Genomic DNA, 18,335 nt, shown 5'->3' with positions numbered 1-18,335 from the left:
TCAGTAGGGCCAGTATAAGACAGAAATATCTGGACCTGTAAGTGGTCGTTCGTTTTTAGATTAACTCAAAAATATTATACTGTTTTATGAGTTTAAAAGTTTCACAATTTCTGAAACAGTAAGACGAATTTTGTTAAAACTTAACGGTGTTGCAGATAAAAGTATACGCTTTATTATAGTAATCATATAATAATATGGTGTAATTCACTGTTTTTGTTAAATTAAAAGATATGACAGCAAAGAGTGCCTGAAGCGATATTTGTAGTTAATTCTGCAAAAGAAATTAAGCCTATCCATGAAAAAATGGTCAACATGTACATATGTTTATCAAAATTTTTTGAATAATTGATAAACTGCAGCTATTTTTAACTAATTTAAATCGCACATCATTATGAAATAATGCACACAATATATATGAATTTAAAATGGCTTATCATTGCAAATCACGAATAAATGTCTTGCCTTTAATAAATTGTATATCTAAAGAGTTATAAAAAACAAAGTTAAAACTTTCTTATTCAATAGCGCCAAACTTTCTTTTTATTGAAAGGTGTAATTATAAGAAGTTTTTATAATATAAGTAGAAAAAATAAAAAGGTCTATTGTTGACGAAACATTCAATTCAAATATTTTTCAACCTTTTTTAATCATAATTTGGAAATTTCCTTTCTTATGTATTGCAAACTTAAGCGTATACTTATATCTTTATTACTTCTACGATTCATAAAAATTTGTTGTTTGTTTTTAGAAATATCGATAATTTAAAATAGTCTAATGCGATAATTCAACACGGCGTAACTCGCGTAATTAAAAAAAATTTTAATCTTTCGGGAAAAAATGTCTCTTATATATGTATAACACTAAAATCTCACAAACTTTCGTTAAAATTAATTGCGCACCTACTGACAAGTTTTGTCATTCAGCCCAGGATTCTTACTACCAAGCGTATATGGTGGGTTTATTGGAAACTGACTAATAGTTCACCATCAGGCTTTGAGAAAGGAGTGTCAGAAGGGTTAAGCGAAGGGAGTATTTCCCAGTACATAATATTAAAAGTTAGAGAATGTGAGAAAAAGGAAGAATGGGTTGAATTACAGATGAGGGATCATTCACAAATTGCGTAACGCGTTTTTTTCTATATCGCTGTATCACTGTTCACTTCACGGAAATTATATTCTGATCTTTATTTAAACAAAAGAAAAACGCGTTTTGTAATTTGTGAATGATCCCTGATAGATAGTAATTGAACATTAGTACATATAGCATAGTCACTTTTATTGGTATAAATATACATAAAGCATCTTTGATAATAAGAGCTTGAGTAAAGCACTCGCTGTCTTAAATTATTCAAGAAATACCTACAATCGCGATAGAGTTCTCTGTCGTTCTTCAAGATTTCCAAGGAGCGATCTTTCCAGAAGAATATCCCTTAGAAATTTCCATAACAGTGCGGTTCAGAACCGAGCAGAGAGCCTAATATTATATTCGATGTACGTGCCTACGACCACAAAGCAAAACCTCAACGAGATTAAGGTTATAAGGGGAGGGGGAGTAGGGTTGGGTGTCGCTATGCAAATCGCGGTGTACTCCCGAATTCCCGGCGAATCTCAATTTCCTTGTTGGCCGGTTCTGCCGACCCGTCGCGTCTTTGATGCAGAGGATAGCGTGGCGGTACGTTGCGTTGGTAGCGATTACAAACCCAGCTAAGGTTTCTGGTGTTATTGTTGTTGTTAGCCAATACGCCCTTTTATTTTCACCTCTCATATTCCTTTCTAGTTACAAAATATAGTAAAAATTGCTGTTACTAGTGGAAACACATATCCCTCTCTGCCTTTTCCGTTATTTAACAAAGTCAATAGATGAAATATAGAATTTTTCCTAAAATTAATAATCCAAAATATATGCCTTTTATGCAGAAGAGACTAGTGTTTTATTTTTGTTTCAGCTGATTTTCTAACAAATTAACTTTGAACTTCAGCTCTGCTGGCTGTCATGATCAATTTCAAAACTAAAAAACAATAGAATCAATATATAGTTACAATTGATTTTATAGTGAAAATATACATTTAGGTCTACCTTTATCGCTATTGAACAAAATCAATAGAGGCTAGAAAATAAAATAAAACACAAGTGAAGAATGTCACGCCACAAGCAAGAACCAACTTAAAATAAATGTTTTAATTGTACTTACACACCAACAAATTCTTTCTTAAATTAAGAATCCCAATAATATGTCCTACTTAACCAAAAGAAAACTACTGTTTCAGTTTTTCTATCAGCTCTTTTGCTGACAAATTAATTTTTAACTTTACCGCTGTTGGCTCTCGTGATCAATCTCAAAATTGAAAAAATAGAATTGCTTCCATTGCCTCTATCGATGGAAATAAAAACTTTTGTTTGTTGTGTTTTTCTTCAATAAAATTATAGTTTTTAGAGTTTTGTAGCCCTGGATGAAAAACAAGATCCTCGCGATTCTCCTTACCCCACGGGGCCCTACCTAGTCTTGTTCGAAGTCACTCTTGATTTAAAAAAACAAAAGATTCAGAATCACGGAGATCAGAGTAGGATTTGAAAAATTTCGGTGATCTCAAGATTCACCGACTCAACAGCAGTTGAAAACCAATTGAAACTCTCTCCGGAACTCTTGAAAATCTTGAAAATCTTCAAAAATTATCGTCGATCATGAAAAGATCCTTGACAAAACTTGTCAAATTTATCGGATCATAGTAAGAGATCTGGAAACTTAAATCGTCAATACCTATTATTAAATATTTTGCAATCGCCGGGTTTCTTCCTAGAACTACCGTGGTGGTCATTTTGATCCACTGCTTGAACTTGTTCTTGCTACTCATTAACTATTAAAATGTACCGCAATGCTTCCTTTTTATAGTGGCTAGTATTATTAGTCGATAAATCCGTCGAGACCCTCTTATATCACTGGGCCAAGGATTTTTATTGACATTTGTTAAGGATTGTTGTTGGCCGTTACTAGGGGATGTTATAGCAGTTCCAAAGGGATATTATTATCCATTCCTAAGCTTTGTTATTTCAATCTGCTAAGCGTTGTTATTTTATGCTGCTAGGCAGTTTTATAAATCGTGGCTAAGGGTTCTTGTTGTTTGTTGTTAGGATATCTTATTAGACTTCCCTGTGCATTGTCATTGTACGCTGCAAGGGAGTTTTATAGATCGTGGCTAAGGGTGGTTTTTGGTTGAAGTTAGGATATCTTATTAGCATTTCTTAAGCATTGTTATTTTGCGCTGCCAGAAGGTTTTAGTGATCGTGGCTAAGAGATGTTGTTCGTTTCAAGGATATTTAAATCACCGTTCTTTAGAATTGTTATCATAAGCTACTGAGGAGTTTTATTGATTCTGGCTAAGGGTTTTTGCGATCCTATGGTAGGGCTTGTTATTAGCTGTTGTTAAGATGTTATTAGTAGTTTCTGATGGATGTTATTAACTGTTGCTAAGCATTTTTGCTGTACGCTGCTTGGGAGCTTCCTTGATCGTTGCTAAGGGTTGTTGCTTTCCTTGACTAAGGGATGTTATTTACCGTTTCTAATTATTATTATTGTACGTTTATGGGAAGTTCTCTTAGTTGAGGCCAATTGTTCTTTCTGTATATTGCTAAGGGGTTGTGATTAGCCGTTGCTAAGGGTTGTTATTGATTTTTTCTAAATGATGTTGTTGCTCATTGATCATTGCTAAGGGTTGTTGTTGCCCGTTTCTAGGGGATGTCATTAGTCGTTTCGTTGTTTTCCATTGGATAGAGGGCAGGGGAGATTTTACAGACCTGATTAACGTATCAATAGGCTACTAAACCGGTTTTTTAGGTGCGTGGCGCCTGCTTTCAGTAATTTTATGGATTAGAATTGAACTTTACTTTTTACTGTATAGTGCCGGAAAAAAAATATCGCAAGATAATGATAAATTCATTTTAAGAAAACCCAGATTCATATGGAGATTTAATTTCATAAATATTTCACTTTCATAAATACTATGTATTAAATAAAATCAGCAATACAAACGTTCAAACATTTTCTCATAGTTTTTTACAGACTTTAAATTATTTTCATGTTGATGAATCATTTATTGCAGTTGCGTTGTACACAGGTCAATGAATAATATAAAAATTGCTAAGTTAAGAGGTTCCTTTTATTCTTGTAGAAAGGTATATTTTTGTTATATCAATTTTGATGAAACTATTTTACCTCAGCAATAATCATTATGATATAAATGTGTGGGAAAGTATTTTAAAAAAATCTACCCCCTGCGTGTCGATATTTTCATTGCTCGCAAGTTTAAGTACGCCTGAGGTGCGCGTAGGTTGGATCGAGACTTTTTGGAGACATTTTCATTTTTAAGGCTAAAGCTTCGACAACTGTTATTTGATGATTGTGAATGCTCTTTTGTAAAAGGCCGATCAGCTTTAGCGAACACATTCTCATCACGCATCGCTTGGTTCGCCCTCAATTCAAATTGGTTCATAACGCAAACTTTCGGTATTATTATTGAACTGCAATATAACAAATATCGATTATATTAATTTCTGTACTTCTATCCGGGACTGCTAATTTTGATATTGCGAAATGAATAACAAATTTTATTTCTAATGATAACTCTAATATTTTTTCTTATTTGACATTAATCCGCATTCGCCTCTGCCATGAAAGATTGTTTATTTCAATAACTGTATATTATTACAATACATAATGTGTACTGTTATTGAAACAGATTCTCTCTTTCCTTTTTATGGCTTAAAAAAGTTTACCAAAGCTGAATCCAATCAGATTAGTCTGTCGAAAGTTATTGCCCCTACAGAGTGCAGATATACATACATACATGCATACATACATACATACATACATATATGCATACATACATACATACGGACAGACATACACCTTCCTGAAAAAATATATATTTTTACTCAGCAGTCTCAAAACGTGGAGTTTTTATCAAAACCTATGAAGTCAAATTGTACATAAATATGATATCATCTTATTAGGATGAGAATGTGAAAAAAGTTCAACCTTCCTGAAACTAAAAAGAATAAAAAAAGTCCAAATTATTCATAATACTAAAAAAAAATATCTGCCCTAAAGAAAAAAGTTTCAATTGGAAGTGATAGATTTTGCTGTACCGTTTTTTTTTATCCTTGAATTTAATTATTTAGCTATAAAAGCATGTGTTATAAAACTATGATTATTATTTAATTTTGGTTTCATTTATAAAATTTAAAAAAGATCCATTGACTATGTTGCCAAATCTTATACCCGAAACGTAAGCGTAAATAACAAAAAATAGTTGTAAATATAATTATTTATTTAAGTATAGTTAGATGCATATTAAAGTTTTCTACACTTCAGGCAAATGGACTCATATTTAATCAGGTTAAATTGACAAAAGCTAATTTTATTCATGAAGGTTTTATTAACGTTCCATTCTTCGCCGTGTAAGAATACAATCAGGGATCCCGCCGGGTCCCGGCCGGATAGCCCCGGTTCAAGCCGGGCGCTAGTCGGGGAATCCGTCCGGGATCAGGCTAAAAACGTCACGGTAAACTGGTCGGATCCCGGCTTTAATACCGGCCGGGATCCGGTCAAGTAATTCGGCCACAAAGCGGTTAAAAAATGTTCAAATCGAATGAACCAATTCTGGCAAGAAAATTGTAGTAGAATTTCAATTCCTTATGATAGAATCTCATAGCAATTTGGAAACCATGTGGTGATTTAAGGTTAGGAAGGTATAAGGGAAAAAATGTATGACGAACAGTAGATTTTCATTTATAGCAATAATTACTCGTGCACTAAGTAGGGTTTTCAAACTTATTCCTGAAATAAGGTTGATTTTGATTGACAATCTCGATTATAGTTGCGAACTTCGAAGAGGCAACGTAACGTGAGTGCAAGCATCCTCGTTCTAGGTGCGAAACTGAAAATTACTGATTGTCTACTCAGACGCAAGACGCAGTAGGCACTATATATGGCGGTAAATTTGAAAGTCTGCAGACTAAACATTATCTGAAAATAGATAAGTTTATAAGAATTGTAACATTTCTGTTGTTGCATATAGCAGAATTAATAACAGTTTAATTTAAAACGTTATATCATTCGAAAAAATTTAATGTTTTTTTTAAGCAATTGAAAAAGCTCTTTTCTGTTTCACTGATCTAATAAATCTTTAAATCATTATTATTACACCATTAAGCCATTTCCCTTTCGGGGTAGGCGTGACTCACTCGGCAGGGGAAAGGAGTAGTGTGTGGAAGGGATAGAGATTTTTCAGATTGATCCAGAATTCTTATCATAATTTTAAAATAATAATTCATATAGTATATAATATATAGTATATAGTATATAATATAATATAATAACCTAACAGTGCCTGGCTGGCTCCCGACAACGGGATATAACCAGGGTTGGTCCGGCCAGTCCGCGGTAGACTCCGGTTTATGTGACTCGAGAAAAATGTAGATCGGCCGGCTCCCGCTTGGTTCCTGTCCATGAAATCCAGCCAGGGCTACCCCGTCCGGGATCCGACCAGGAAACTTGTTGTGTTCGGACCAACCGGGGGAATTTCTACACGGGTCACAATTTTGTTAAATAATATTTAGCAAATTATTTTATTCAAACAATGACAAAAAGTAAAAATAATGAAATATTTTCTTTATTAAGTATATCATTTCTGTGAAAAAAGCGATGAAAAGAAGTCTAAAGAAACTTTCAGGAAATAGAAGGAGGTTTTGTAATTAAAAATAGAATGGAAATTATGATGTTTCCCTATAGCGTATGAAGACAAACTAATATGCAAATAAATATATTCAAATAAATAATGATGACTTCAACGATTCCGCTATGATTTACTCATTATATTATTCTACTATCTAGTGTTATTTATTCTATTTTTTTTATATTTATCATTTAAATTTGTGGCAAATATCAATGCCCTTTTTTTATCAACTGTATCAATCAAGTTAACGATGAAGCCACTTTAAACGTTTTAATTTGAATTTGCTTGATTTTGAGTGCTTTATTGCAATACTTTTTTAAATATAAAACTCCACTTGAAAGTCGTTCGGTCTTAAATTTTAATACAATTTTGATTATTATTTTTTAATTTAGAATTGTTTTTTTGTTTGTTTTTAAATTGTATCTTTTGACGAGAATTTTTTTTATTCAGTGCATATTTTATACGGTATACATATACTGTTCTTCATCCCAAATTTATTCAGAGTTTTAATCATGAATGAAAATTTGAGATTGGACATTTTTAAAGAATTCTTCCAGCATAATTTGCAAGTTTAGTGTGGCGAGCTTAGCCATCGTAATGTTGAAGAAAGCAAACCTCTGCCTACTTATATTGTTTCTTCAAATTTGCAAGTTAGGTAAGAGGTTTTACACACAAAAAAGTTCTCTTATTAAAGGAGGAAATGAATTTCATTTGCATTAGCCATAATGATAATTTCGAGTTTCCTAGAACTGATGAGTTATATGCACGATAATAATAGTATTTTCAATTTTCTCGGACGCAAAATTAGATTAGTATGCTAGTGGAAATAATTGTACAAAATTAATGAATGAATAAAAATAAAATAAAATTTTCGAAATATTTTTTGTTGTCACTCATTCTATCAGATATCTATATAATATGGTAAAATACATTGCACACGTTTTCTATGTGTACAATTTCACCCTTCATTTATTGACAACCTTTTATTTAATTTCCGCAACTTACAAAAGATGTAAATGATAATTCAATGAGGGGATAATTACAATATAGCAAATCGATTATTTCTAATCGAGAACTGTTTCAATTTGATTACAGGTTGCAGTAATCACATTGGTGGCAACTTCTATAGCTACCCCGCCTCCTGGCTACATTAAACAACCGGTGAACGACAAGGTATGAATTTCAAACATGACCATCGATTACACATCGAGTGATGGCCATTTGCACTCAATAATTAATTCTTTTTGTGGTCAATGAAATATAAAACCTTGTTTCAGAACGTCATGAATACCATTTTTTTACATTAAAAAAGAGGGATTGCCTAAACTTATGGATCTTGAACTCTAACTTTAAAATTTGAAAAATGTTTAATAAATATATAAAACAAGGGAAGATACAAGGAAAAAATATTATTTTTAGTAATCAGTGACGTTAACTCACAGTGGTAATTTGAAGATGAGTTTTAAAATGATATAAAAATTCATGAATATATAATTTAACTATTTTTTTATTTAAAACTTGGGACTGAGAACATTGTTATTAAAACTTGTTCAAACTTTTGAAAGCAGCAATAAGAAATACCCTGTTCTACAAAAAGAAAAATTCTTTTCATTTTAGAAACTAAAATTTATGAAGAAATCTTCTTGGCCTCTATAAAGTAGTAGTAGCGCTTCCAAGGCGTTTCTTTATAAAAAGCAGAAATAGCATAACTGTGAACTGCAGAGAAAAATGTGCACATGCGTATTACAACCTGGTAACCGTGGCAGCATGGAAATCCTTGATATCCCCGTTTTAATTAAATTTTCCATTTCAATTAACTGGAAACCTTACCGCAGTTCACCGACATTTCTATATAGCAAACTTCCCAAATATGCTACTACAAAGCTATTTTCTTGTGAACCCGTTACGAACTGCAGTTCTGGTATATGCACATATTTTATTCATGTGAGAAAGTTATCACTTTTTTAAAATTAAGTCTGGTAGTAATACGTTTTAATGTATTCTGTGAAACGTGTATTTCGCAGAACTAAAAAAAAGTATTTGACCTACCTAGACTGAGAAAAATCTAATTATACCCTTCAATGTAAATACTTTGGATGGATAACTAAAATCTTATAAATTAATAAAGTATATAAATAATAATAATAAAGAATTACAATGCTTAGTCTTAATTTATGTAAATAAGAATGCGATGTTTTTTTCAAAGGAATTATTACAATTGAAATTCCATTATTATTTTAGATTTAAATATAAGAGGGTTCTTACGGTTGGTATAGGCTTACGTATCAGGCTATGTAACCAGATGAATTTGAGATATTTTAAGTTCCAGGCGAACCATTTAATCTAACAAATTAGACGCTGAGGGATTGTAGAAGTTGGAACTTCGAAAAATCGATTTTCGATAATGAATCGCATCTAAAGTGCTACTGTCATAATCGCACGTATACTGGGTTTCGTACATGAAATATACTCACTTCCGGTTGCTTTCAGGTTATGCGTATTATGTCAATATATCAATTATAGGTCCTAGTAACATCCAATACTTATCTCGAAAGTGATAATTTTGAATCTGATTTAGAAAGACGCGAATGTCTCAGAAAATAGAACCGACCATAAATTATACATTATGTATCTCATATTATATTTATTATTGCCTTGTTAGACTGTTCCATTTAGATCCCGTAGCATTGCGATAGAACATGGTTCTGTTATTTTATATAAAATTTTGGGTGAAACAGAAGTCTGTAAATGAGGCACACACGCTACAAATGTATTATATTATAATTTACTTATCATGAGTACATATAATGCCAGACGATTCCACTTTACTGGGTATGGGCCTGTAACCATTTTTATTTCACTAGGAAGGATTAGAATCACTATAAATTTAATCACAACCACTGATAACACGCGGCTGCATCCGGCTTTCTTATTAGTACTCGTATTCACCTAGGCATTTCACCATGAAAAAAAAGTAATGAGCTGTTTTTAAATTGTCACATCGATTTCGTCGATTCTTTCTTAAAATTCGCAGATTGTTTACGAAAATACAGGAATATCCGAAAAAATTTTCTCATATCCGAGAAATAGCTACTAGTTCATGACATTTTTACATATAAATTTTGCCCGTGTATAGAATATGATATAAAACATGATCACAATGGATAATAAACCTATACAGTAAATAATCAATAATTAAAAATAATAATTTATGTAAAATCAAAGAATTTAATTTATTTTAAAATTGGGGCACTATATGTGTTAATCAATTAAAATTAGAAATAACTATTATTTTAGGCATATTTGTACTATGCGATGGCATCTCATATTATTTCTTAAAAATTGTCATAATTCGTTGTATAAATTGCATATTTTGTGGAATATATTTAGCTTGCTCATTGTCAAGAAATCCTTAAGGACTGCGACGTAAGTCAATATCATTACCATGGAAAACAGAGAACTCTTAGTATTTGTCGCCCCAGTTAGCTAAGCTTCCATTTACCAAACCTTTGTCTTTCTTAAAAAAGGTGACAGTTTATACGTGAATACATCCTCGAGCTTGTTAATATGCAAATTTTCTGTAAATATCATGTCTTATGCAAAATAAATGCTTCTTAACACAAAGTAAGCGACGGGCTGGTAGAAAATTGTACTTTTAAGATAATGTATTTTGCACACAAATTATTTTGGAAAGAAGTATATCCGAATTTCTATACAATCTACCAGTCAGATTATTTGATTCTCGACCAAAAGTACTTTCGAGTTAAGAATTTCTATATAACAACATAAGTTATTGTTTTTAATAATTAGGAAGGCTGAGCATTTATTTATAAATTTTATTAATTAATTATTGCAATAAAACATTTAAAATGGGATAATATTAAATTTTAGAAATTCAAAATTGTGTGAATTCCAATCAAAACATTTTTTCTTGTGTATCTTAAAAAGTTTTAGATATTAAACTTGTAACGCACAACACATAAACAATTTTTGATATTCTGAACTGAATTTAATAGACAGTGTTTAAAATTTATAAATGGAACCAAAGATTGAATCGCGTAAAAGTGATCAATTTCCAATTTAATACTTCAGAAATGGTTAGTTTTAAAATTCCAAAGAAATACATAGTTAAAAATAACAGAAACAAATTGATTGAGAATTTTAAAATTATTTTCGAAATTTGCTTCAAATGTAACCTTTATAAAAGATCTTAATTTGGCAAATAATTAAAAGCTATAATGTTTATAAATTTGAAATCTGCATTATGACGAATGTTTTTCTCCAAAAAGCAGAATTAAAACATGTTCCTCTGGTTGAAGCTGAAGAAATTTCTGATTTAAAAATATTAAAATTTTCCCAAAAGGTGTTTCTTTATTCATTAAGAAGACACATGTTTTTGTATATTTTTAAATACTTTCAAATTGAAGTCAAATATGTTATTTATAATTTATAATTTTACATTAGGTTTTTATTTTTCATATATTTGATTTTTGAAATCCAAAGAACTTACAGAAGACATTGTCTGATTACACAACTTTTGTTGCATATGAGAAGTTGGTATATATGTGTCTCTTTCGCAGTGTATTGAAATTCAATAAAAAAAACGTGTAAAACGAGCCTCCCATAGTGAGAGGAATCGGGAATTCACTGTTCATAATCCACTACAGACTACAATTCTTGACCAATTTTGAAGCTTTTTTTTTAAATGCTCAAAATTAAATCCTGCAGAATTGTTTATGCTGAGTTTTTCTGATATGGTGGTGAAATTTAAGATTGGTAGTAGCAGGGTTGGGTAGCGACAAAGAAAGGCGAGACAAGTACCAGACCGCGACGGGAGTTAGAGGCAGGGGGAAGCATAGAAGGCGGGAGAGTTTGAATTGGATTAATGCCTAGCCGCACGAGTATCACCGCGGAAGAAACAGATTTAGAGCAAGAAGTCTTCAGTACGCCGAAAGAGGAGATCAAAGAAAGGAAGGCAAGGGGGAAGCATAAGAAAACTATAGAAAAAGACCAAATTAAAAGCAAAAAGCATAGGATCAATTGAGGCTTTTATCAAAAGGAAGAGAGGGGAGAGGGAAAGCAGTGAAGAGAAGAGATGAAAGAGAAGTACCGATGAAAGAGGAAAGACTAAAGGAAATTCTCGAAGTGATGATAGAGGTAATGGCGATTTATAAACAAAAGTAAGAGGAAAGGGGAGAAGAATTAAAGAAGGACATTAGGCGGGAAATGGATGAACTTAAGAAAGCAATAAAAAAATGGGAAGAAATCCGAGAAAAGTTAGAAAAGAGGATGCAGTCATTGGAACAAAAACTAGAGGAACAGGAAGAAGATAATAATGAAGAGGGAAAGGAGAAGCAAGGTAGGATGAAGAAACTTGAAAGCTCGAACCAGGATTATGGTGAGGGCGAGAGTGGGACTAGGAAGATCGAAAGACTAAGAAAAATAGAACAAAGAATAGAAAGGAAAGCGAGGGAAGAAAGAAAATTAAACATAGTGATAAAGGGTATACATTTAGAGGAGAAGGAGCTGAAGGAACGGGGTGCACGAAGTACTAAAAAGGATTGATGCTAAGGTAGATATGGTGAAAATAAAGAAATGGGAACATAAGAGGGAGGTGATGATAAAGAAGAGGTTATTATGTGGAAGCCCAGAGATAATAGAGGATTATTTGGCATGGGTGAATCGAAGATGCAGTATAAATGAAGGAAAATAGCGGAAGAGGAAAGAAAAAAGCAATCGGAGGAATGGTGATGGAAGTAAGAAATTAATGTATAATAGGAAAAAATAAGAATGACAGAAAAGAGGAGATGAAAGAAATGATTGAAGAAAATAAAGAAGAGATTAGGCTGATAATAGGTGGGAATTTCAGCGCGAGAACAGGAGACGGAGGAGGAAGGGGATGGGGAGAAGCGAGAGGAAGAAAATCCAAAGATAAGGTACTAAATGGGGAGGAAAAAAAGTTTTTGAAGAGCTTGGAGGAGTTGGGAAGGTATATCTTAAACGGAAATATAAAAGGAGATGAGCAAGGAGAATATACACATTCAGGAGGTAAAAGGGGAACGATAATTGATTATGTGATAGTGGATGATGAGGTAAGATAGAATTTAAAAAAAATAGATGTAGGTATTTACATTGATTCGGATCACTTTCCCTTAATAGTGACATTAGAGGGACAAAAAAGTAATAGCAATATAAATAAAAGGGGAGCAGATGTAAAAAGTGTAGGAAAAGGGGATTGGTCAAAGGAAGGAAAGAAACAGTTTAGAGAAAAGGTCAGAAATATAAATGGGAGAGGGAAATGTGGACGAGGAAATGGAAAAAATGACAGGAGAAATAAAAACAGGATTAGAGTGCACAAAAGAATGAAGTTAGTAAAGGGAGGAATAGAAGTGGATGGGATGAGGACTGTAAAGAGAAAAAGGCGGTCAGAAAGGTATTGAGAAAGTGGAGAAAAGAAAAACGTAATGGGGAAGAATATAGGAATAAAAAAGAAAGAGTATGCTGAGTTGTGTTATCATAAGAAAGAGGAAGAGAATAAAAGGTTTAAGGAAGAGGCAGAGAAGGCTCGGACGGAAAAAGAGGTATGGAAGGTAGTAAATATAGAAAGAAAAAGAAGAAAAAGAGTGAACGAAATATTGAAATGGGAGAAATATTGTCTGGATTTCCTAGGATAAGTAGAGAGAAAAGTTGTATAGGTAGGAAAATATAGTAGAGAAAGAGATAAGGAAGAGGACGTGTGAAGGAATGGAATAGTTAAGGATTTAAGGATAATGAAGAATTGAAAGTTACCTGGTATAGATGAGAAGTATGGAATCAGGCAGGGTTTAAAAAAGGAATGGAGGTAATGGACAACGTTTATATGATCTGAACTATCTAGTAAATAAGAGAATTAAATAGGAGCAATGATAGTAATGTTTGTGGACTTAAGTGCGGCGTTTGACTCATTAGACCGAGGCAAAATAGAAAAAGTTATGATAAAAAAAGGGGATAAGAGAGGGATTAATAAAGAAACTATCAGAAATTTTTAGAGAGACAAAAATCAGGGTAATTGTAGGAGAGCAAGTAGGAGATAGTTTCTGGTTGGTGAGAGGTGTGAGACAAAGATGTCCTCTGAGCCTACTTTTATTTAATTTATTAATATCAGACTTGGAAGTGGAAATAAGGAGAAAAGGTCGGGGAGGAGTTAGAATAGGGAAGGAAAAGATATATACAATGGCATACGCAAACGACATAGTGTGGATGGCAGAGGATGAAGAAGGGTGGCGAGATTAATTACTGGATTAGAGATATGCTTAGATGGGAAAAAACTGAATGTAAATGCAGAAAAGATAAAGATAATGAGGTTTAGAAAAGTAGGAGGAAGGAAGAAAGAATTAAAAGGGAGATGGAAGGGAATAAATTTAGAAGAAGGAAAAGAGTATAAATATTTGGGATATATCTTGCAAACGGATGGAGATCATACATCTCATATAAAAGAAAGGTTAAATAAAGCAGCAGTGTAATGAAACAGATATGGGGAATAGGAAAAAGAAAGTTAAAAAAATTTTAAAGTAGAATGTGGTAAGTTGATACGCTCGTATGGCCGGTATTAGGTTATGTAGCAGAGATATGGGGATGGAAAGAAAGGAAAGATATTGAGAGTTTACAAGAAAGGTATATAAGGTGGACTCTAGGGGCTGACTGGAGGACGCTATGGTATATGGTGAGAGAAGAAGCGTAAAGGAATAAATTAAGTATTAGAGAGGTAAAGAGGGCTTGGAAATTTGACACGAAGCTGAGTGAGGGAAAGGGAGAGGAGTTGGCGAGAAAGTGTTTGATGGTGGTAGAAGAGAGGTGATGGAGGGCGATCGACGTGACGAGATAGAAAGAAGAAAGGAGGGAGTTCTTTATTGATAGAGAAATAGAAGACGGCACTGGAGTAAACTATGAAGAATTGGAAAAAAGGTAGAGGGAAAGACAATTAGATAAAAGATGGGAGATGATTGAGGAATCAAAATAAAATAAATGGTATATGGTAATAAAAAAGGAAGGAGTACCAAAGTATTTAGAAAAGGGATGTAGAGAGAGAAGTTGGAACAGAATATCAGGATTTAGATAATAAACCGAGGTAAGGGAGGGTGTGTACTGGGACAAAGAAGAAAACAGAAAGTGTAGAATATGTGAATGGGAAGAGCAAATATGGGAGCATGTATGAGAAGGATGTAGGAGAGGAATGGAAGATAAAGGAAGCTGGAAAGAGAATGTGGTTAATATTCTAGGGGAGGATGGATTAGGAGAAGAATGGATGAAGGAGTTCGAGGGTGCTAGAAGAACGAATGAGCGAGAATGAAAGAATGCATGTGAAAAAAGGAAAATGGAAGTATAAAAAAGTGAAAGAAAAAGGAAACGGAAGTCGCTTAGATTAGAAGCATAAAGATTGTAAGTAATGGTAAGGTAAAAGTTAAGTAGACTAAGATGCATTTGCCTTCTCATGCACTCTCTCTCTCTCTCTCTCTCTCTCGCTTGCACTGTCGCTTTTGTTCGCTCGCTCACTCTTTTGCTAATAAGTCCTAAATTGCGCTATCGCAGGAAATGGAGATAAGGAACTAGATATAAGACTTTATGTAAATAGTTGTAAATAATTGTATATATAGAAAGGATAATATTGTACAAAAATATAGATATAAGCGGAAAGATTGTAAGGAATAGAAGGCATGTAAGCCCTTAGGGGACACATTATGAATTAAGAAGAAATTTTAAGTTTGGAAATTCAAAAGAAATACATAGTTGAAAATAACAGAAAAAATAGATTGAGAATTTAAAAATTAGATTCGCAATTTGATTCAAATGTAACTATTAAAATCTGGAATGTTTATAAATTTAAAATCTGCGTTTTGACAAATCATGAATTTAAAGATTCAAACTGCTTTAATCAATGAATAAATTATAATCGTAATAAATAATTACAAATCGAGGAAAATATGTTATTCATAACTTATAATTTTACATTAGGTTTTTATTTTTCATATGTTTGAATTTTGAAATCCAAAGAACCTACAGAGGACATTGTCTGATAACACAATTTTTGTTGCAAATGAGAAGTTGGTATATATGTGTCTCATTCGCGGTGTGTTGAAATTTAATCTAAAAAAGTGGAAAACGAGCCGCCCCACGGTGAGTGGAATCGGAAATTTACTGTTCATAATCCACTACAGACTACAATTCTGGACCAAATTTGATGCTTTTTTTTTAAATGCTCAGAATTAAATCCTGCAGAACGTCATTATGCCCGATTTTCTCCATTTCACTTTGTGAAATTTATTATTTGAATAAATAGAACGTCAAAATTGGACATTTTACGAATATCATTTTTTTTTATTCGAAGAAAAGACTTAAGAGAAGTTACTATCTGTAAGAATTATTGCAGATATATTTCAAGAACTTGAATATTAGGTTTTAAATTTAGGTTTGCTGTTATAAACAATTAATAATAACAATTACTTACATAATTTCATTAGTTGCTGGGAGAGAGATACCTCTGGGTAAACTTGCTTTAGTTTTTCCATCTTTGCAAGAACTTAAACAATTTTCTTCGGTGAGAGATGCCGCGGTATTGGGAGAGAGATACCACTGGGGAGATTTTCCGCAATTTTGCCATCTTTGGAATTACTTAACGAATTTGTGTTGGAGTGAGATGCTGCTGAGAAGATTTGCCGCAGTTTTGCCATCTTGGGAACTACTTGAAAAATTTTCTGGTAAGAGAGATGCTGCTGAGGAGGACTTGCCGCAGTCTTACAATTTTTAGAACTACTTAGAAAATTTTCTTGGATCAGAGATGCCGCTTGGGAGACTTGTCGCAGTTTTGCCATCTTTAGAATTACTTAAAAAATCTTCTTGGGTGAGAGATGCCGCTGGGGAAACTTGCTGCTATTTTGCCATCTTTTGAAGTACTTAAAAAAAATGTTTTGGGAGATAGATGCTGCTGGGGAGACTTGCCGCAGTCTTGCCATTTTGAGAACTACTTACAAAATTTCCTTCGATCAGAGATGCCGCTTGAGAGACTTGCCGCCGTTTTTTTATCTTTTAAAGTACTCAAAAAAATGTCTTGTAGAAGGGATGTCGATGAGGCGACTTGCCGCTGGTTTGCTATCTTTGAAGGTACTTAAAAAAATTTCTTGGGGGAGAGATTTCGCTCGGGAGACTTGCCGCAGTTTCGCCATCTTTGGAAGTACTTTAACAATTTTTTGGGTAGAAACATGCTGCTGGGGAGAATTGCCGCTGTTTTTCGTCTTTTGAAGTACTAAACAAAATTTTTGGGGGGAGGGACACCTTTGGGGAGACTTGCTGCAGTTTTGCCATCTTTGCAAGAACTTCAAAATTTTCTTGGGTGAGAGATGCCGCGGTAGATACTTGCTGCTGATTAGAGATGCCGCGGATGTGACAATTATCCTGGGAGGCTTGCCGCAGATTTTCTACTTTGATGCGGACTGGAAAATTATTCTAGAATGAGAGATGCCTTTGAGGAGTCTTGCTGCGGGCGAGAGATGCCACAGATATAACAATCAGTCCTGAGAGACTTGCCGCACTTTTGCCACTTTTATGTGGACTTGAAGATTTTTCCACGGATGAGGGATGCCACTGGGGAGACTTCGCTGTAAGAGATGCCAGAGATGTGACAATTAGTACCGGGAGGCTTGCAGCAGTTTTAAAATTTTACTATAGGCTCGAAAATTTTTCCTGAGGAGAGATGCTATCAGGAAGACAATTAGTCTAGAGAGACTTTCCTCAGTTTAGCCAGTTTCAATTGGACATTAAAAATTTTCTGGAATGAACAGATGCCACTGAGAGAATGAGACATGCTGCAGATGCATAAATACTACAGATGTGACAAGCCGCAGATGTGACATGATACAGATATGACATGCCGCATGTTAGACTTGCCGCAGAGAGACTTACCACATGTGACATGATTTGGACCCAATAAAGTGTGGCAATAACTCGCTATAGTCTCTTGGGGATTATGAACAGTAAACTGCCGATTCCTGCCACTGTGCGCCCTAGTGTTCACACGTAACGAGAAATTGCTGCTATTTGTACTGAACCTTTGAAGCAAATAGTAGACAACATTGCAATAATTTAAAATAAAGAGCTTAAGGATTAACAGTTTTCAATTAGCTACCTGAAAATATAGTTAAGATCGAAATTTTCGTAATTGTAAGTTTAAAATTCAACCTTTTAACTCTTTGTCGCTTTTACTCTATCCTGTACGTATGCTTCCGCTATGCAGAATAGTAATGTTGAATGTTTAAAATGCTATTTTAAGTGAAACAATTTTGCAAGTAATATATGACACGAATAGTTCATTTTCTCTGCTCGTCTTGTATTGTGACAGTTCCTAAAATAGTATTAGGAATTATGGTATTTTTCTCTAAAACTCAAATATTAATTGAATGAGCCATATGAAATACGACTTTATGTACCTACTTTTTATAAGTTTTTTTTATTCTATTTTTCGCATTTGTGCAGGTGAAACGGTAACTTCCTCCAAATAGTTTCAGCAAAACCACTCGCAAAATAATGCATTAATTCAAATTTTGTTTTTTGCACTGTTAAAAGTATATCGAA

The 18,335-nt window shown here is 33.4% G+C and overlaps 1 protein-coding gene across 1 annotated transcript in view; it reads left to right on the top strand.

Moving 5' to 3' along the window:
* LOC117171246 overlaps positions 1–18,335 on the top strand; it is a 65,190-nt gene that overhangs the window by 16,682 nt on the left and 30,173 nt on the right. The window contains exon 2 of the mRNA XM_033358361.1: positions 7,827–7,904. Coding sequence (XP_033214252.1) covers positions 7,827–7,904 — 78 coding nt within the window. The remainder of the gene's footprint in view (positions 1–7,826; positions 7,905–18,335) is intronic.

Source organism: Belonocnema kinseyi, chromosome 4 (assembly GCF_010883055.1).
Source record: "Belonocnema kinseyi isolate 2016_QV_RU_SX_M_011 chromosome 4, B_treatae_v1, whole genome shotgun sequence".
NCBI classification, from domain to species: domain Eukaryota; kingdom Metazoa; phylum Arthropoda; class Insecta; order Hymenoptera; family Cynipidae; genus Belonocnema; species Belonocnema kinseyi.
The sequence above is the reverse complement of the archived record's forward strand: the minus strand, read 5'-3'. Positions and strand labels throughout refer to the sequence as shown.